The sequence below is a fragment of the Penicillium samsonianum genome (genome assembly GCF_028829775.1).
Source record: "Penicillium samsonianum strain IBT 33392 chromosome Unknown utg000004l_segment0_segment0, whole genome shotgun sequence".
Classification (NCBI taxonomy): domain Eukaryota; kingdom Fungi; phylum Ascomycota; class Eurotiomycetes; order Eurotiales; family Aspergillaceae; genus Penicillium; species Penicillium samsonianum.
The window spans coordinates 3,291,641-3,312,701 of NW_026643262.1; the positions used below are offsets into that span (position 1 = coordinate 3,291,641).

Here is a 21,061-nt window from a genome sequence, read left to right on the forward strand (position 1 = left end):
TGTTTCAGAGTGTATCCAGCCCCGGCGAGAAAATCCACTTTCGTGCATACAAACTTGCTAGTACAAGCGTATACACCTCATTTACCTTTTTAAGCTAGCATTAAATTAATGCCGAAAATGGATTTCCTCCGTAAAGTATCGTGATATTCGTTTGGCATTCTATGGAGTAGTTATATGCTCTAATGTTGGGGCGGAAAAACACAGTCCCCCTAGTCCAAAGTGCCCTACCTATCCTAGCTCGCTAGCTTCCTCTACCTCCTGTCTTGCCTATTACCGGCATTATCTGGGGTCGTCGGATTAAAGTTTTCGTGGCAGCATTAGTAGGGAAGAAGACCCTGAAGTCCCCTCTTTGATATCAAAATTGCGCAAGACCTGTTTCGAAGAATCTTAGCTGCAAAACCCCACAAAACAGATATTGTCAAGCTACATAGAACACTTACCGTAACCAAGGTCTTATATAGGACCAGGACCCCTATGTGTCGTCCGGGACACTTACGATAACCAAATCCCCAGTGCGCATCATACGCATTCCACACTCGCAACTGCTCCTCCGACGCCTCAAGCCACCGCTCGGGAACAAAATCCTCGGCATTGTCACCGTAGAGCTGAGGATGAGTGGAGATGGCGAAGGGACTTGTAGCTACAGCAGTGCCCGGAGGGACGTCCCTGCCTAGGAGACGCAGTGGCCTGTCAGGCGAGCAGCGCCATCTGGGAGAGGCCGTCGCTGTAATTCGCATGGCCTCATGGACACAGGCATCAACAAAGGGGAGAGCGCAGCATTCTGCGTAGGTGGGCGAGGGACTGGAGAGAGTCTGCTGGGTAAAAGCATTATCGATCTCTTGGTGGGCTCGCTGAACGGCCTGGGGATGTTTGGCCATCGTGGTCACCAGATGGTTAATCGTGGTGGCGAGTGCATAGGGACCACCCAGTCTGTGCGAATAGATTTAGTATGTATTGAAAGCGGCTTGCCTGGTTTGGGGGAACTCACACATCAGAAACAAGCTGGTCTTCGATATCCGATAGGGGAATGCCTTCTCCTACCGCAGATTTTGCCGCCAGCCATTGATCCAACATGGAGTGTTCCCAGCGTGGCTTTTGCTCTGTTCTGAAAGCTTCAATGCGCTTTTGAGTAATATCATGCACTTCCTAGACGAGGCTTAGAGCTGCTAGCCATGAAAAATGAAAGAGGCACTTACAGTAGTCCACATGCCCATGCCCGTTGAATCATCGCGGCCACTAACAAATAAACGACGACCCAAGGACGTATGGGCGGCTAGCCAAGCGATTGGGCGATATCGACTGAGCGTCCATTGCCGGAAGATGCGATGACTGCTTTGCAACATATTGCGCACATCGGACCTGTGGTCTAAGAAGCCGAAGCTCTCCCCCACACTCATCGGCACATACACATCAAATGAAAAATATCTGAGCCCAGTCAGTACCCAATCTAAGTTTTCCCATTCGACACGGGACACTTACTTAACCCAGGTACCCCAGTCTACGGAGGGGTTTGTATAGGTTTCCTCATTGAGAATGGAAACCCACTTGATAAGATTTTCATCCACCAGACCCTCAAACAACTGCACCCGCGATACCGAAAACTGTTCTGATCAGTTACCAGCTCTGGGGAACAATATGTAATGTGTGGCTCACTGCCTGTCCAAACTGCCGTTTGGCCGCTGCATAGTCAAGATAGTTGGCCTTGTTGGTGGCTGCACCCGGACAGGTAAAGTCTTGGGGATAGTCTGCCTTGTCGCTCTGGCGATGATACACCACCGGAATCAGATCCAAATCATTGAATGTCAGGTGGTTGGGACCACAGCGAACGACCGGGCCTGTTCATCAATTAGACCATAGAAAGCGGGACCCGGTGTAATTGTCTTACAGACCATATTTGCGATGTAAATTTTGGTACCAGGCCTTTTCTCGCCCAGTCCATACGGCGTAAAAATGCTGAAAGCTGGAGGCAGCGACCAGGTTCGGCCCTGGAAATCCTGACAATGGATGGAAGTACACTCGTCGCACTAGGAAACTAATGGCCCCAGCCAAGCAAAATAGCACGATGCTGTGGCAAATTTTCAACCAGTCCATCTTGTAGTGGGACCAACCTTAGAAGGATCAACTGCTAGTTAAGGGTTTTTTTAGATGGATACATGTATAGGATGAAGCAGGTCTGGCTGAAACGCCATGGTTAAACTACTTGCGTCCATCGGGATCGCCTGCTGGGATTAGAAACAGGTCTGTGATCTCGCAACCTGAATTCTGCAAGCCGAATTCCCCCCGGAGCAATTTCTAGCCACTTGTACTGTTGTATGCACTTTTACCCCCGAAATGTGGTCGGTGGGTTTGTGTACACATGGACCCCTTGCATATGGTGGGGGGAGGCGGGGTTAGAGTCGCTGCCTACGTGCCAAGGAAACGCGGGCCGGAGCCCGTCGGTCAAAATATACCTAGGTGAGGCGCTAAGAATCCTGCAGGAAAATAACTCCTACAGCTCAACACTGGCCTGTGTTAAAAGTGGATGATCACGGCTGCAACGCAACTATGGCGGCATTTGATTTAGATTGGACCTACTCGGTACTCCGTACTCCGTACATTGTGTGGAGTTATATGTAGCCTATCGGTATTGATGTATCAAATTTGAAAGTACTCCGTACTATGTACAAGAATAGTCAGCCGCTTATGCGGCCGTGTCGAGTATTTTTTGGCAGTCATTTTATATCCCACTACATATATTGAAAGCCAATTTTTTTTGGCGGGCTGAGAATGGCGTGGGCATGCAGCTGAGCTATTATGCGTACGTGCCCTTGATGCGCATGTGCTGGAACTGATTGGCTGTCAAGAACTCTTGCACTGGCTTGCTGTTGTCCACTAAGGAATCCAGTAGTGGACGGAGAAGCGCTGCACGATCGGGCTTTGCGAAATACGCAATCGAGAAACGTTCTGGGACCATATTACTCTGGTTCTCACTCTTTGCCAAATGCACCCGGTGTCGGGCACTATGCAGCCCTGTCCACATCTGAAGACAATCACCTACATTGACAATACACTCATGGGGGCCAGAACTGTCGGCCGGAACAAAGACTCCGCTACTTGGGGGCTGTTCCATCTCTAGCACTCCGTTAGCTCAATGCTAGTATCGAAGGATGAGACCATCCCAAATTGGAAGGTGGTATTGCTTACCCAGGCCCCCAACATTATCTTGAAACAGTAGAGTAATAGTGCCAAAATCCGTGTGTGCGGCAATGCGGGTGGCATTGGCAAAGTCAGCCTGATCCACTTCTGGATAGTGGGTGAGCCGCAGCTCGTTGGTCTGTGCCGCGTGGAGTTCACGTAGAGAGTGAACGGGCAACCCCAAGCCAATCGAAATAGCATCCAGAATGATCAACTGTGCTTCGTAACAGACGGTAAAGAATGAGCTCATTGTCGTTTGAAAGCTGTCGTGAACTCCTGCAGGGGGCCAAATATTGGAGTACAGCGGGTCTTCTTCCGATCCAATGTCGTAAGACTCCTAATGAACTGGTTAGACATGTAAAACCTAAATAAAATAATATTGAAAAAGTATGAATACTCGATATTTGTACCTTCATATCCTTGAGTAAGGGTTGCGTGGCCGAGGAGCGATAATTAGACACAGTTGATATGTTTTCCAGGCCAACGGGACTGAAGCCGCGATGGGGATGAGCTGTGGGTGGATGAGGCGACTTCAGCTTCTGCTCCATTGGGAGATCGAAGAATTTATGACTCTGGAGAGACGATGAGTGAGAGGATACTCGGACAGACACTGAGGGAATGTTCGCACCATTTCAAATGCCCGGTCGATGCTCTCTGGAGGGACACCATGATTGACTAGCCGTACCCAACCCGACTTGCTCAACCCGGAGATCAACTCACGGCAGAACTGATCTCGCTCGTCGGAGCTCTCACTATGAAATCTTGAAAAGTCGAGTTGCTCGAACATGACTGATGGATATACTGTGGGGAATATGGTGGAAGTTGCCAAAGTTGTAAATACTCGATAGTAGATGCTGGCAATGTAAAAGAGGCCTTTTCAAGGTAGGATTGCAGATCGATAGTGTTTTAAAGAAAACGTGGAAGTAATGGTGATCATATGTTGTGACACCAGATCTGTTGTTCGGTATGTGGATCACAGTGCATCTGCGCTGAAGCGGATCCTCGGGGGCTTGGGGCCTCGGGGCCATCCTGATCAATGACAGGTCTGCACCACGTAACACAACAGCGGTGAAACCTTCGTTTCTTACCGCATGGCTCTAACCCGATCTTGCATATGCATGCATTGCCTAGTGCGCACTATCGAATGGAAATCCACAAAGTGGAGATGATTCCTGTGTTCAATGCTCAACCGCTGATACCGAGAGGCCAGTGTTCTCAGAATTAACATTAAGAGTCGAGGACAACCTTCCCCTACAGTTGTGCAGCTAGAATATCCTTGATAACCCATTAGAATGGTTGCAACAAAGATGAACGAGGGTACTCAGCTACCAATTCCGGATGCACTTAATGCTGCATCACCTTCATCGCAAGAACTTGATGAGATCTGGGCTAGCAATACTGTTGTCCCAGAGTCCATCACAGGTTGTGTTCATGACTTGATTACTGACGTGGCGCAAAGACAACCAGATGCCCTCGCTGTTTGCGCGTGGGATGGAGATTTTACCTACGCTCAACTATCCACCTTAAGCGATCATGTTGCTCATCATCTCTGTGCAATGGGCAATCCACCGAGCTCCCCAGTCGCCCTTCTTTTTCCCAAGTCACGATGGACATGTGTTGCCATGTTGGGTATCATCAAAGCTGGATGCGCGGCCATTGCCCTTGATTCCACTCATCCAGATGCGAGACTTCGATCTATTATTAGGCATGCGCAGCCGAAAGCAATGATCTGCTGCCCATCTACTCGAGAAAGAGTATCTATATTGTGCGATTCACCCATTATTCAGCTCGACGATACTCTGTTGGAGACTGTGGGCACCATAAAACAGCAGACGCCTGATTTGCCTGTGGTATCACCAAGAGACTTAGTCTATATATCTTTTACCTCGTAAGATATCCACGATCCAATTTTCTAGGGGAATGAGAGTGCTAACTTTAATGCTTCAAACCAGCGGAACTACGGGTGAGCCCAAAGGAGCGTGTATTAGCCACGCCAACGTGAGAAGTGCTGTACATCACCAGGGCAAAGCTCTTGGCTTCCATCAAGAGTCGCGCGTCTTCGACTTTGCACCTTACTCCTTTGACGTGGCCTGGAGTAATGTTCTTCACACGTTGTGCGCAGGCGGCTGTCTGTGCATTGCCAACGAGCAAGATATGGTGAATAACCTATCAGCTGCTATCACGGCCTTTGAGGCTAGTCTGATCAATGTCACTCCCACTGTTCTGCGAACAATTAGTTCGGTTCCACCGACACTTCAAACTATACTTTTGAGTGGAGAGATGCCGTATCGAGAAAATGTGACTCAATGGGCTGGCCGTGTTCGTCTGCTCAATACGTACGGTCCCACCGAGTGTACCTGGAAATGTACCTTCTCGCGGCTCAATCGCTGCGAGGAAGGCCGGCCGGATATTGGGAAAGGAACGGGATTCTGCCTCTGGATCGTCAATGCCAATGATAGCAGCCAGCTTGTTCCTCCTGGAACTCCGGGAGAGCTGTACCTCGAGGGACCCATGGTTGGCCAAGGGTACCTGTCCAATCGAGAGAAGACCAGCGAAGCGTTTATCAACAACCCACCGTGGCTTTTATCTGGGAGCACTAGTGTCCCGGGACGGCAAGGCCGTGTATACAGGACCGGAGACCTAGTCAAGACCCGCTCAGATGGAAGCATCCTGTTTCTAGGGCGGAAAGATGTGTCTCAATTGAAGATTAGAGGTCAACGGATTGAGATCGGTGATGTGGAGCACCATGCGCGAGCTTGTCTGAATGATGCACTGACAATCATTGCCGATATTGTGCTCCCCCAGAAAACCGAGACTGCACTGCTTGCGCTCTTTGTGCAGACTAAAAATAAGGACGCCGAGACAGTCAAGACCATGATGAATAACCTTGCGCGCGATCTAGACGGTGTATTGCCAGCATTTATGCTCCCCAGCATCTATCTCCCTGTTGAAGAGATCCCGGTGGCTTCCACGGGAAAAGTCGACCGGCGAAAACTGCGAGAGCTGGGAGATAGCTTGTCTTTGGAGCAGCTTCTTCAGTTGCAGTCAACCATCCTGCCCGTTAAAGAATACCGTGACCCATCCACTGCTATGGAGGAGCATCTTCGTGAGCTCTGGGCACACGTATTGAACATACCATCGACTGGAATTAGCACCACAGATAGTTTCCTCCGTTTAGGAGGGGACTCAGTTGCAGCCATGCTGTTGGTTGCGGCAGCACGGAATGTCAATTTATCCATCACGGTGGCAGACGTGTTCAAGAGTCCAGTGCTGAGTGATCTTGCCCTCGTTATCAAGGAGGATTCTTCCTCTGCTGAAGGGGAAGAAATTGCCCCATTCTCTCTGATGGACCATCCTTCGGATATCCAAAGAATGCGCGAGGAGGCTGCTAAACTCTGCAACGTCGAATTGGCTCAAGTTGAAGATATATATCCGTGCACCGCACTCCAACAGGGAATGCTCTCTATCACAGCTCGAAGTGAGACCAATAACGTTGCACGGACACTATTTGAGCTTCCAAGCCACGCTGATCTCTCCCGGTTGGAAAAGGCATGGCTAAGTACCACTCGTCAAGCCTCAATCCTGCGAACACGAGTCATAGACCTGACCAGCAATGGTCTGGTTCAAGTTGTTGTCGACTATCCAACCATGCTAGATCGCTACGACAATATCACCGACTTCATCGAATATTCCATTCCGATGGGATTGGGGGTCCCTTTGTGTCGGGCTGGCCTGATTTCTGGAGAGTCTCCAAGTTTGATTTTGGAAATGCACCATTCAATTTTCGATGGCTGGTCCACCAAGTTGATATTGGATGCTATTGAAGCCGAATACCATGAGAGGGTGACACCCTCGTCCATCCTGCCCTTCCAGTCATTTGTGAAATACACAAAGGGGATAAACAAGGAAATATCATCGCTCTATTGGAAGGCCTACCTGGACGGAGGGTCTGAAACGAAGACTTTCCCGTCTCCTGGGTATCAGCCAGGGACAAAGCTTGATTTCAACCATAATGTCTCCGAAATGCCATGGACCCACTCGGGAACCACACCATCATCAGTCGTTAGAGCAGCATTAGCCCTGTTACTAGCCTCATACACCAATTCCAACGATGTCAGGTATGGTGCCACGATCAGCGGGCGACAGGCCACCGTGGCCGGGATCGAACGAATCGCAGGACCGACGATTGCGACTGTACCAGTCCGCGCTAAATTTGAGTGGAATCAAACAGTCGAGAGCTTGCTTGAACAGGTCCAAAGACAGACAGTAGAGGCCACTGAGCACGAACAGCTAGGACTGCAGCAGATTGCTGGATTGGTTGAAGATGCCAACCTTTTCCAGCTACTCCTAGTAGTCCAGCCGGCTCAGCAGGCAAATAGCCACGAGGTCGACGGTCTTTTCAGCCGGGCGAATAGTGTTGTTAGCAGCTCTAATCAACCCGGCAGTTTGAAAATTGTTTGCAAGGATGGAGAAGCCGACACTGTGGGCATGTACAACCCATATGCGATGATGATCATCTGCCAATTGCATGAATCTGGGGTTGAACTGAAGATCAACTTTGATTCCGGTGCCATTGCAGCCAAACAAGTCCAGAGAATGTCGATACAATTCGAACATTTGCTGCGACAGCTATGCTCGGAGGAGTGTACTCAGATGAACCTACGCGAAGTCACTGCTCTAACTAAGGACGACTTGGCTGATATTTGGACATGGAACGCAGCGCGGCTGGAGCCTAAGTTTGAATCAATCACCGACGGTCTTCATCGGCAAAGCGATGCGAAGCCAGAAGCAGTTTTGATATCTGCATGGGACCAGAAATTAACAGCTCAACAGATTCAGGTGTGGTCCGTAAAGCTGGCTGATCGGCTTCTTCATGAAGGTGTCCTTCCTGGGTCGATTGTTATTCTGGCATTTGAGAAAAGCGCTTGGCAGGCAGTGATAATGCTTGCAGCCCTCAGAGTTGGTGCGGTTGTTCTGCCGATGTCTGTACCGGTTTCCAAAACTCGAGCCCTGCAAATTGTTGAGAGCTTGCAGCCCCAGATTGCGGTTACCTCCACTTCGTCTGATTCATCTCCCTTCCACGAATTGATCCCAGTCCTCAGTATCGCTGATCTAATCACACCGGAAAGGAAGGTCTCCGGTGTTGTTGTCAAGTCCTCACCATATTGCCATCTGCCCAGTGATCCTGCTCTTCTTCTATTTACTTCAGGGTCCACAGGAACACCAAAGGCCATTGGGTGGAATCACAGCGCTTTATCAACCAACGTTCAAGCCGCCATCGCGGCATTCGGACTAACCGATACGAGCCGAGTCTTCCAGTTTGCTGGTTACGATTTTGATGTGAGCACAGTAGAGACTTTGGCTACCTTGCTTGCAGGAGGTTGCTTGTGCATTCCATCGGAGACAGACCGAAGGAATCGGCTGACCGATGCAATCAACGGCGACAAAGCCAATTGGATGTGTTTGACCCCGTCCGTGTCAGAGACCATAAACCCGCGTGATTTGCCATCTCTACAGACAGTGATATTTGCGGGCGAGAAGCTTGAGCAAAAGACTGCTCTTCGATGGCTAGACACACACAAAACCGTACATAACTGGTACGGGCCAGCGGAAGCCTCAGTGGCCACCTCATGCCTTGTAAACCATGACAGTTGGCGTCCAGGTATGATCGGGCAAGGTCGTGCCGGGCTAGCATGGCTTGTCGACCCGAAAGACCCAAACTTACTGGCTCCAGTGGGAGCAGTGGCCGAATTGTGTATGGAGGGCTATATGCTGGCTCGATATGCTGGAGTCAATGGCGCTGTGCTGAACAAGGAGAGCTTTATTTCCCCGTCGTGGCTGCAAGATGGCCACTGGAAGACCCCTGGTCGACCAGGTCCGGTATACCGTACCGGCGATTTAGTTACCTACGACGTGGATGGTCGTATCATCTACCTTGGACGCCTCCAAGATTCTCAGCGAAAGATCCGAGGCCAGCGGATTGACCTAGGAGAGATAGAGCGGTGCATCCAAGACTTTCTGGCCGGTCTGGTAGACACGATGCTTGTCGCAGAGATATTTTCTCCGGCTTGCGGTGACAATGATACTTTGGCACTCTTCATTAGTCCTGCTGATGCTGTTGACCGCGCAAATCCCCAAGCATATCTTCAAAGTGCGTGGCCGGTCGATGCTCTGGAGAATCATCTTGCGAGCATTCTCCCATCGTATATGATTCCCAGGGTGTATATACCGCTTAGTGAACTTCCTATCGGTCCGACGGGAAAGACAGACAGGCGGCGATTGCGAGAGATTGGAGGTTCCCTCACGTTGGCGCAATTAGCAAAAATACAACCAACCCGAAAGCAAGCCAGAAAGGTGACCACAGAGAAAGAGAAGCTATTACAGCAAATGTGGGCTCATGTGCTGGGGATTGAGCCAGATGTCATATATGCGACTGACCACTTCCTTCGCTTGGGAGGAGACTCAATTAGTGCCATGCGCCTCGTTGGAATGGCCCGTACGCAGGGCCTTTCCGTCACTGTTGCCGATGTGTTCGATTTCCCCGAGCTCGAGAAGATGGTCGAGAAAATGGTCCAGGGTGAAAGTCATGTGGATATGGAGGAGATTCCAGCATTCTCCCTTTTACCCCTTGGGGTCGACGAGTCAGAATGTCGATCATATGTCGCTCAAGTCTGTTCAGTATCGCAAGATCAAGTTCTTGATGTCTACCCCTGTACAGCACTTCAAGAGGGATTGCTGGCGCTGGGAGCCAGAAGACAAGGACAATATGTATCTCGTAGTGTATTGCCACTTCAAAGCGATATTGATCCAGGCCGACTCAAAAGTGCCTGGGAAAAGACAATCGCCAAGTTGTCTATTATGCGAACCCGAATCGTGGATCTCCCCGGCAAAGGGCTTGTGCAGGTTGTCCTCAATGATACACCCTGGAGGTCCGGTCAAGACATCCAGCAGTACTTGCACGACGACGAGGCGGAGCCGATGGCCCTAGGGACCCAGCTCTGTCGTGCGGCCATCATCGATCGCACGTTCATCTTCACCATACATCACTGCTTATACGATGGCAGCTCACTACCCATGATCCTCGAAGAACTCCAGGCCCAATATTACGATCAGCCAGGGAAAACGGTCACTGGAGTGGAGCATTTCATTCGCCATCTGAGCCAGATAAATACGCAGGAATCGGACGATTTCTGGAAGGCCCAGTTGTCTCGCGCTGAGTTCCGTTCGTTCCCTGTCTTGCCATCCAGCACATATGAACCACAAGCCAGTGACTTTATGGAGCACCCAATTGCCCTGGACTGGCCTTCCAAGGGAGCGACCCCATCCACAATCCTCCGTGCAGCGTGGGCGATCCTCGAATCACAGTATGTGGCCTCCAACGATGTTATCTTTGGCGTGACAGTGAGTGGACGACAGGCAAATATAAACGGCATAGAAAACTGCGTAGTGCCAACTATTGCAACGGTTCCAATTGCTGTATCAATCGATTGGGAGAATACAGTTGAGACATTCCTCCAAGTTCTCCAAAGACAGGGGTTGGACATCATGTCTTATGAGCAATACGGCTTGCCAAACATTCAACGGGCTCACGGAGACCGTAATGCTGGGTTGTTCCAGACCTTGCTTGTGGTCCAGCCAATAGCTACAGGGAACAGCCTGCATGAAGATAGCCGTTTGTTCAAGGCACGCAGCTTTGCCTCCAGTTTAGGCACCATGGGGATCGATCCTTTCAATGTATATGGCCTGATGGTCATATGTCAGCTTACCACCTCGGGGGTTAACTTTCAAATGAGTTTTGACCCAAAGATTACCGACAAGCGGCAGATCAAACAAATTGTCTGTCAGCTAGAGACAGTCATTCGCCAGTTGTGTACAAAGTCCCCCGATAGGATGACACTGGACACCATCCAGACAGCAAGTAATCTCGACCTGGAGCGCTTCTGGGCCCAGAACGCAGACCTACCACCGAACCCAAGCACGTTCGTACATGACAAGATTACTCAATGTGCCAATACAGACCCCGAGGCAATCGCCATTGATGCATGGGACGGCCGATTCACATACGGCGAGCTGGACAAAATCTCTACCATTGTTGCGCGTAAGTTAATTCGGCATATGGGAGTGAAGAAAGGGTCCATTGTGCCCTTGTGCTTTGTCAAGTCTCGATACATGCCACTAGCTCAGGTTTCCATCTGGAAAGCCGGCGCAGTGACCCTACTACAATCAGCAGATATGCCGGAGCAAAGGATGAATCGTACTTTCCAACACCTTGGTGTAGAAGTTGCCCTGGCTTCACCCGAGCGGTTGGCGACGGTCTCGAAGTACGCTCGATGTATTACCATGGAGCAAATTTTGGAGACCCCATTGGAAGAAATTATCACCCCACTACCCGCCCTTGAGATGGATAATCCGGCCTCAATTCTGGTATCCTCCGGCAGTACTGGTGAGCCGAAACATGTTCTCTGGAGTCACCGAGCTCTGGCCGCAAACGCAGAGGAACCGAGCCTGCGTTTGTCGGTAACCCCCTCTTCACGCATCTTTCAATTCTCATCGTACGATTTCGATGTTGCCACCCTGGAAACAATTATTGGGCTAACTCACACGGCTTGTCTCTGTATTCCATCAGAAGCTCAACGTCTCGATGGTATCGCGGCTGCAATTAATCACTTCGGGGCCAACTGGGCATTTATCACCCCGTCCACCGCCCGGTTGCTGTCTCCACAAGATGTACCAGGGCTGTCCACTATCGTGATGGGGGGTGAGAACGTGTTGAATAGCGACGTCGAAAGGTGGAAAGGGTATTGTGATGTCCGCAATTGGTACGGGCCTGCCGAATTCCCTGCAGTTACCGTCTACCCGGCCGATGAGCCCAATTGGTCAAGCGGTGTGATTGGACACATTGACAGCTGCCGCTGCTGGCTTGTAGATCCTCAAAACCGCCACAGACTTGTTCCATTTGGTGCGATCGGCGAGATCGTGGTGCAGGGACCTGCACGCGCCAGTGGCTATGTCGGAAATGCGTCTCTCACAGACAAGCACTTCTACCAAAACCCCGCATTCCTCTCTCAAGGTTTCGGGACTGCTCGTCCAGGAAGGCAGGGTTGTGTCTATCGAACAGGGGATTTGGCCCGATATGACTCCGACGGCTATCTGGTGTTCTTGGGGCGAAAGGATACCCAGCTCAAAGTACTTGGTCAACTAGTTGTGCCCAAGGAGGTCGAGACCCAGATTCAACAATGTCTTGATGGACCAGGCGAACACACTGAGGTCATCGTCGATGCCATCTCACCCCCGGGTGGAGGCGGAGTGATACTCGTGGGGTTCATCGTCACCCAAGAGGATATCAACCAATTAACCAGCGGACTCAGCCAGAAGCTTCAAACGGTTCTTCCTCGCTATGCAGTTCCATCGTGGTATATCGCACTTTCAAGTGTTCCTTTGACTACAAACGGGAAACGAGATCGAAGACGACTGCTTGAGATTGCTGCGTCGTCCACTCCATCCAGCCAAGGATCCACGAAACGGCTACCAGTAACGACCGCTGAGATCACGTTGGCGAGGTTGTGGTCTCTCACTCTAGGAATGGAGCAGGAGACAATTTCGGCCACCGACAGTTTCCTGCAGGTTGGTAACTCCATTGATGCCATGCGATTGGTAGGTACTGCTCGCCAACACGGCCTGCTGCTCACTGTGGCCGGGGTGATGGAATTTCCCATCTTAGAAGAGATGGCCAGCCTGCTGCAAAACCTCGAAGATGCACCAGATGACAACATTGAGCCGTTTACACTGTTGGATCCTGGCATAGATCAGAAGCTCGCCCGCCACCAAGCAGCATCCGCTTGCACTGTCAATGAGGCCGATATTGAAGATGTATTCCCTTGCACATCTCTCCAGACGGGTCTGCTAGCTTTAACAATCAAGTCTTGTGGGGATTACATCGGTCGCAATGTGCAGGAGCTAGGCCCTTCGATAGATGTCCACCGCTTCAAAAACGCGTGGGAAGACCTGGTGCGCAACGTGCCTATCCTTCGCACACGAATTGTTGATCTTCCTACGCAGGGATTTGTTCAAGTCGTGATCCGAGAGAAAGCCGCCTGGAGCAAGGCTGGGAGCGTGGAAGAATACCTGAGCCAGGATCATCAGTATCCCATGGGGTTGGGAACCCCTCTCATGCGTTGTGGATTGTTTTCATGCAAGTCAGCCAATGAAACATCTGATTGTTCCGATCCAGTGCGCTGGTTCTTTGCATTGACTATGCATCATTCGATATATGATGGGCCGGCTTCAGCCATGATAATGGACACGCTGAAGAGTCTATACTATGGGGAAACGCCTCTTCGACTATGTCCCTTCCAGGCTTTCGTAAAGTACGTCTGCAGTCGGAATAAGGAAGACGGAGCCAAGTTTTGGAAAACACAATTTGAAGGCTGCGAAGTTTCGCAGTTTCCACTGCTTCCCTCGGCTAGTTACCAGCCAAGAACAAATTCCACCCGAACAGTTGTAATCGACAACGTTAAATGGCGATCTGATGGGTTCACTTCTTCTACCATAATCCGTGGAGCATTCAGCCTCGTATGCGGCCAATATGCGATCTCGTCCGACGTGGTGTTCGGCACAGTTGTCATGGGCCGCAAAGCCCCTATTCAGGGCACGGAGAGAATCGCAGGCCCAACCATTGCCACAGTTCCTGTGCGTGTGCAAATCAAAAGCGATGCTACTATTCCACAATTTCTCCAATCTATTCAGGACCAAGAGCGAGAGATGGTCCCTCATGAGCAAACAGGATTATCGAACATCCGGCAAGTCAGCACTCCGGCAGAAGAGGCATGTCGCTTCCAGACCTTGCTCGTGATCCAACCACCCGAGCAGACTATGGACGATACTGGCTTATTTGTCTGCCGGTCTGTCGAACAGGATGAGGCCACTCGATACCATAGCTTTAGCTCTTATGCATTATCGGTGGTGTGCAACCTGGAGCCAGGTCGACTGAAGGTCGAATTTTGCTATGACTCTGCCATTGTCCAGTCTGAAACCATTCTAACCATGGCAGCGCACCTGGATCAGTCCCTTCGAAGTATGTGCACACAAGAATTGCCCCATACTACGCTGGGAGATGTAAACATGATGACACAGTCTCATCTAAATGACATCTGGACCTGGAACGCAAATTTGCCTGCCGCTATAGATCGATGCATGCATGATCTAATCAAGGAAGTTGTTCAACGCCAGCCCGACACATTGGCCATCTCTGCGTGGGATGGTAGTTTAACATATGCTGAGTTAGACCGGCTGTCAACCAGGCTCGCAGGTCACCTGGTGCAGATGGGGGTGAAAAAGAACATGATTGTGCCGCTTTGCTTTGAGAAAAGCTTGTACGCCATGCTCGCCGTCCTTGGCGTTATAAAAGCCGGCGGCGCCACTCTCCTCTTAGATCCCTCATTGCCAGATTCTCGTCTTGATGGTATATTGCAGCAGGTAGACCCCACTGTTCTATTGTCATCGATCTCCCAGGAACAGCGTTGTTCACGATGGGTGGCTCACCCACTCGCCTTGGGGAAGGGATCCAACCTCTTTGAGGCCGATGGGTTGAATGGAACCACCGAAAGTCACGACCTGCCATTTGTATCTCCAGATGATCTTTTATACACCGTCTTTACAAGTGGCAGCACCGGAACCCCCAAAGGATGTCTCATGCATCACCAACAATTCACCAGTGCAGTCGTCCACCAGCAGGCCACGCTTGAAATGAATTCAACAACGCGCCTGTACGATTTCTCCTCCTACTCCTTTGATGCAGTCTACTGGTGCCTCTTTCACGTATGGAACGCCGGAGGCACGTTATGTATTCCCAGCGAGGAAGAACGGAAAAGCGATCTGACCGAGAGCGTGCGTCGGTTTGAGACCACGCACATTTTTTTAACTCCCTCCACTGCACGATGGATAGACCCAAAACGTACTCCTTCCCTGCGCTATCTCTTTCTCGGGGGTGAGGCAGTCTTGCCAGATGATCTCTCTCGATGGTCCCCACATGTCAACACATTTGAGGTATATGGACCTTCAGAATGCTCTGCTATTACCCTCTATCATCGAGTTCCCAAGACGACAGCCGCTGCCGTGCACTCTATTGGGAAAGGCATTGGTGTTCTGACCTGGGTGGTGGACCCCGGGAACCAAGACCGATTGGCACCTCTTGGAATGGTAGGTGAGCTGTATCTCGAGGGACCTCTGGTGGGGCAAGGTTACTTTGAGAATGAAGAGAAAACAGCAGCCTCCTTCATTGAGAATCCATACTGGTTAGGTCAGGGCTCCCCTGATGGAACAGTGCCAGGACGGCGTGGCCGGATGTATAAGACTGGTGACCTTGTCAAATATCATCCACTCACTGGAAATCTCGCATTCGTGGGCCGAAAGGACACACAGGTCAAACTGCGAGGCCAACGTATCGAGCTTGCAGATGTTGAGCATCATGTTATGCAGTGCCTAATGGATCGATCTTCATCAGGAGCTGCGCCGACGGCAGTGGCGGAGGTTATAGAGCCAATAGCCACAGGTCGGCCGATGCTTGCCGTTTTTATCGACTGCAACCAAGCACAGTTGGCCGATTTGTTGCCCTATCTCGAAGCTGAGTTGCCGAGTCGGGTTCCATCCTACATGGTACCTGCAACTTACATCGCAACCCCATCTATGCCCATGGCGGCGAGTGGCAAGATAGACCGACGACGGTTGCGCGAGATGGGTTCCAGTTTGACTCTAGAACTCTTGGCACGCAGCGATGCCCCTACAACTACGTTGTCCCCCAGCACGGCCTCTGAGTGCCGCCTGCAAACTTTATGGGTTGAAGTCCTCGGTGTACCAGCCGACAAGATTGGGGCCGAAAGTAGCTTCGTTCGTCTGGGTGGCGACTCCATTTCGGCGATGCGGTTGGCCTCTTTGGCTCGTATCCAAGGACTGTCCTTGTCGGTTCATAATATTCTCACGACGCCTCGATTGTCCGAGATGGCGCAAGCAATGTCTACCTTGATTTCAACAGACGCTAATGAGATAGAAGTGATCAACCCCTTCTCTCTCCTCAAGCACGCCTCGGAACAAAACGTTATCTTGGATGACTTCGCGAGCCAATGCCGAATCGATGTCAGTCAAATTGAAGACATCTTCCCTTGTACGGGTGTCCAAAAGTCGCTGCTCTCCATGACTGCCAAACGCGCCAACTCGTATGTTGCTCGACTCTTGCTCAAACTGAGGAAGAATGTCGATGATTCACGGCTCATAAATGCATGGGAAATGGTCAGTAGAGCTTCTGCCCCCATCCTTCGTTCACGAATTGTGGACTCTCCAACGGAGGGGCTCGTGCAAGGTATCGTGGATGAACCGCTACACTGGGATGTCACCCAACCTCTGCAACAATATCTCCAAAAATATCAGACCAGGCCCATGGGTCTCGCCACACCATTGACTCGGCTTGTCATTGTGGAAGATGAACGCAACCAGGAGCGTTATTGTCTGCTAACCCAGCATCATGCGATATATGATGGCTATTCATTGAACCTTCTCGTGGATGAGGTGTCTAAGGCTTATGATGGTGCCCTTGATGATCATACCCCAGTGGCATCATTCCAAGCTTTCATCAAGCATGTCATAGCGGTTGATGCTGAGAAGACAAAGGACTTCTGGGGTCGTGAATTTGCAGATTTTGAGGCAATCCCCTTCCCAGCATTGCCTCATGCGGATCATCAACCTAAAGCAGATAGCACAGTACGACGTAATCTGGAGGCATTCCAGTGGCCACAGCGAGATGTCACTCCGTCAACCAGTATGTTCCTTTCCATTACCCTACTATGCTCCCTAGGGATTGCTGACATATGTATTACAGTCATTCGTGCGTCGTGGGCTATCCTCACTGCGCGGTACATGGACTCGGACGATGTGGTTTTCGGCGCCATGGTTACAGGCCGACAAGCTCCTCTCCAAGGTCTGGACCGCATGGTCGCGCCTCTTATAAATGCTGTGCCTGTCCGAGTCAAACTTGATTTCCAAGAATCAGTTGATAGTCTGCTCACTAACATCCAAAAGCAGTCCATCGACATGATTGCCTACGAACAGACTGAGCTGCTCACAATTCGGCGCATTGATACAAACACTGATAGAGGAAGCCGATTCAATACTCTTCTCGTTGTTCAGCCTGCAAGTCAAGGCCAGTCTGTCGATGATTCTAATGGCCCCTACGAGCATCCCAGGAAACTAGTGTCTGCAACTCAGGATCTGGATGACTCCAATCCAAATGCTATCATGATCATGTGCCAACTTACAAACACGAATGGCCTGCAGCTCGAGTTTAGCTTTGATTCTAGGGTGGTGGATGCAGCGCAGATGGAACGTATTGCCTCTCAATTTGAGCATGTCTTGCGTCAAGTATGTATAGCCACGACGCAGCCTGTCGATCACATTCAGACTCTCAGTGGCGCCGACCTAGGAGAGCTATGGGAGTGGAACTCGTCTGTCCCCTCGGCAATTTCTGAATGCGTGCACAGCTTGATTACTACAACTGCGCAGAATTATGGAGACCAGCCAGCCATCTGCGCCTGGAACGGGAATTTGTCGTATTTTGAGCTGGACCAACTTTCTAACCGGTTGGCCTCGCACTTGATGGCTTTTGGTGTTGGTCCCGGTACCGTCGTTCCACTTTGCTTCGAGAAGTCCATGTGGCATCCAGTTGCAGCCCTTGGAGTGATGAAGTCAGGGGCTGCGTGTCTCTCAATGGACTCGACTCAACCAGAATCCCGACTGCAGTCCATTGTTAGACAAGTCAATCCTCGGGTTGTTCTAGCATCTGCCAAAACTGCCGGATTGGCAGGTCATTTATCCGAGGCTGAAGTCATGATTATTGACCAAGATTACCTCGACAAGGTGGCTAAAGATATTCCCACCCAACATTTACCCACAGTTCACCCGTCTGATGTGCTATACGGTGCGTCTCTACTCTTCTTTTTTCCCTTTCTCCAATGACTGTACTAACTTCTTCAATATCAGTGGTATTCACTAGCGGCTCCACGGGAACGCCTAAAGGCGTTGTTACTACACATCAGAATTTTGCATCTGCTGCAGTGCATCAGGCAGAGATGCTGCGTATTCAACCAGGCACACGCGTATTTGACTTTGTCTCGTACAGCTTTGACGTATCATGGTCCAATACCCTTCAGACATTGATCCGCGGAGGCTGCCTTTGTATTCCTGACGAGTTGGAGCGTCGAAATGACATTGCGGGGGCCTTCAATCGCATGAATTGCAACTATTCCTATTTCACCCCCTCTGTGGTGCGATCCTTGGAGCCATCAAGCATGCCTGGACTCAAAACCTTGGCCATGGGGGGTGAGCCTATCCCCACCACCGAGATTGCGCGGTGGAAGCAGGCTGAGGCCGTCATTGGAATCTACGGTCCAGCTGAGTGTGCACAGGCCCTCACGTTCACTCTTCTCAACCCTAACGGGCGCAACAATCATGTAGGGTACTCATATGGGGCCCGAACATGGCTGGTGCAACCGGGCTATCCCAATCGTCTGGCCGCAATTGGCGCTGTGGGAGAGCTACTCATTGAGGGTCCCACGGTTAGTCGGGGGTATTTTGATGACTCTGAGAAGACTACCGCTGCGTATATCCAGAACCCATCCTGGTTGTTGGAAGGCGCACCAAGCGTCGCGGGCCGTCAGGCCACCCTATACAAGACGGGTGACCTACTTCGATACAACTCAGATGGTTCGCTAGATTTCCTCGGCCGTAAGGATGGTATGGTCAAGCTGCGAGGCCAGCGAATTGAACTGGCTGAAGTTGAATACCATATCCGTGCTAACCTGCGCCATCCTGATCTCTGTGATGGCCTTGCGGCAGAGATTATTACCCCCAACAACAGCAGTCCCATTCTCGCCGTATTTTTCGCCCTGTCTTTCCCTGGAGAGGCGCGGTCCGAGGAAGAAACTTTATCGAACCTGACACGCTTGATCGATGGCTTGGAGGATAGGCTTTCTAATTGTCTACCCCAATAGTATGTATTCCCTGATCCAACTCCGTTTTTCCACCTCTCGACAAGTGCGACTGGTGTTAACTATGCTTCTTTCCTAGCATGATTCCTGGCGCCTACATTCCCATTGAAAAGATCCCAATGACTACCACGGACAAAACAGATAGAAGAACTCTACGGCAGTTGGGAGCCGTTCAGACTTTGGAGAAGCTGGCCAAACTGCAGTCCCACGGGAAGACCCATCGTGTTCCCACTACCGTCATGGAACAAAAGCTGCAAGTGCTATGGTCGGTGGTTCTTGGAATGGACGCGAACACCATCAATGCCGACAGCAATTTTCTCAGAATTGGTGGAGAGTCCATCGCAGCCATGCGACTGGTGACAGCGGCACGGAATGAGAACCTCACGCTCACAGTCGCGGATATTTTCAATGCACCGCAGCTCTCTCAACTCGCCCTTTTAGTGAAGGAAGCCACTACGGAGGAGCCTCTGCCATTGTTGCGTCCCTTCGCTTTGCTCGAGACGGATGATCCAAAGCCTTTCCTCGCTCACTTTGTCGATCCGCTCCTTGACCCAGGGGCTGGGGCTGTTCTCGATGTGCTTCCTTGCACCGACTTCCAAACCTGTGCAATTTTGGATGCTTTCCAAGACCCGCCCAGCCGATTGCCGCATTGGGTCTTCGATCTTCCAGCAGATGTCGACTTCTCACGGTTAGAGAGGTCGTGCCGGAAGCTAGTAGACCACCACGACATCCTTCGTACAGTGTTCATTGAAACACACGGTCGATTCTGGCAGGTCTTGCTCGAACATTTGAATCCCGCGTACGACAACTTCCAGGCAAATAATGACGATGATATTACGGCCTTCGTTGATTCCATTTGTGAGCTGGATAGGAAAAGGATTCGAACATTTGGCTCTTCCTTTATTCGATTCATGGCAGTACGGAGTCCCTCTGGGCAGCACCGACTTATTTTCCGGATCTCGCACGCCCAGTTTGACGGTTTTAGCTGGGATACGGTCCTCCGCAGTCTCTCTTCACTCTACTGCGGCAACACTCTCCCTGACCAACCAACGTTTGCCCAATATATCACCTATAGGGAAGACGAGAAGGCAAACTCCTTCGCATACTGGGCCTCACGACTCAAACACGCTTCAAATCCCAACTGGAGTAGTGTAGATTACTCCAACCGTGTGTACACTACCATGGACCGGCTGACGGTGAAGGCGACGGTCCCAATGCCCGAAGGCCGGTTTGTTGAAGGGATGTCGCCCGCAACTTTATTCCATGCCGCATGTGCCATAGTATTGTCCCGCCAGTACCAACAAGCTCATGTTGTTTTTGGTCGCCTGGTCACTGGCCGGTCGATGCTTCCGAGCAGTCTGCAAAATGTGGTTGGTCCATCTATGACTGAGATCCCTATCAGTGTGCACATTGATTCCCATGCTACTCTTTCGGGCATTGCATTGCAATTACAGCGTCAGCTCATTGAGGATTCCCAATACGAAACCGCCGGCATGGAAGAAATTATCCGGAACTGCACTGATTGGCCAGATGACGCAAAGGACTTCGGCTGGCGGACCTCCTTCCAGCAAGAAGATGATCGTAACTTCACTTTCCTCGGGACAGAAAGTCGGATATCGTTCTACGAGCCGGATCTGCTGCCTCGAAACCGACCGGAAATCTATGCTACCCCACACGATGGGAAGCTTGATCTTGAATTCGAGGGTAATCGCCAGTTGATCAGTGAGGATGATGTTCAACGCTTCATTCGAGGTCTGGAAACAGTGTTGAGTGGTCTTTGATATGTGATTCGAGGAGAGCCTTTTATATTTCTTTTTATACTCCAAATTTCAAAAGTTCAGAAGATGTCAAAA

At 50.8% G+C, this 21,061-nt stretch overlaps 3 protein-coding genes across 3 annotated transcripts; 1 reads left to right on the plus strand and 2 right to left on the minus strand.

Moving 5' to 3' along the window:
* Positions 1-297: 297 nt before the first annotated feature.
* N7471_008167 (Oxoglutarate/iron-dependent dioxygenase) lies at positions 298-2,091 on the minus strand (the record flags this gene model as incomplete). Its single annotated transcript, XM_057280886.1, has 7 exons — positions 298-372; positions 441-930; positions 989-1,146; positions 1,197-1,425; positions 1,480-1,601; positions 1,654-1,835; positions 1,890-2,091. 7 exons carry the CDS (start codon positions 2,089-2,091, stop codon positions 298-300), a joined length of 1,458 nt encoding a protein of 485 aa, XP_057135146.1.
* Positions 2,092-2,595: 504 nt separating this feature from the next.
* N7471_008168 (Oxoglutarate/iron-dependent dioxygenase) lies at positions 2,596-4,061 on the minus strand. Its single transcript, XM_057280887.1, has 4 exons — positions 3,803-4,061; positions 3,585-3,746; positions 3,184-3,511; positions 2,596-3,111 (listed from the first exon to the last, which is right to left on the minus strand). Exons 1-4 carry the CDS (start codon positions 3,959-3,961, stop codon positions 2,792-2,794), a joined length of 969 nt encoding a protein of 322 aa, XP_057135147.1. The 5' UTR covers positions 3,962-4,061; the 3' UTR covers positions 2,596-2,791.
* Positions 4,062-4,466: 405 nt separating this feature from the next.
* N7471_008169 (AMP-dependent synthetase/ligase) lies at positions 4,467-20,989 on the plus strand (the record flags this gene model as incomplete). The annotated part of the gene is made up of 5 exons (XM_057280888.1): positions 4,467-5,062; positions 5,127-16,984; positions 17,045-18,139; positions 18,202-19,210; positions 19,288-20,989. The coding sequence occupies 5 exons, from the start codon at positions 4,467-4,469 to the stop codon at positions 20,987-20,989; spliced, it is 16,260 nt and encodes a 5,419-aa protein (XP_057135148.1).
* Between the last annotated feature and the right edge of the window lie 72 nt (positions 20,990-21,061).

Excerpts from the sequence above, each read along its gene's own strand:
- N7471_008168 (XM_057280887.1), bottom strand. The coding sequence starts at position 3,961 with ATGTTCGAGCAACTCGACTTTTCAAGATTTCATAGTGAGAGCTCCGAC. Across the intron at positions 3,747-3,802 it reads TCGACCGGGCATTTGAAATG|AGTCATAAATTCTTCGATCT; the intron begins GTGCGAACATTC and ends TCGTCTCTCCAG. Across the intron at positions 3,512-3,584 it reads CCTTACTCAAGGATATGAAG|GAGTCTTACGACATTGGATC; the intron begins GTACAAATATCG and ends CCAGTTCATTAG.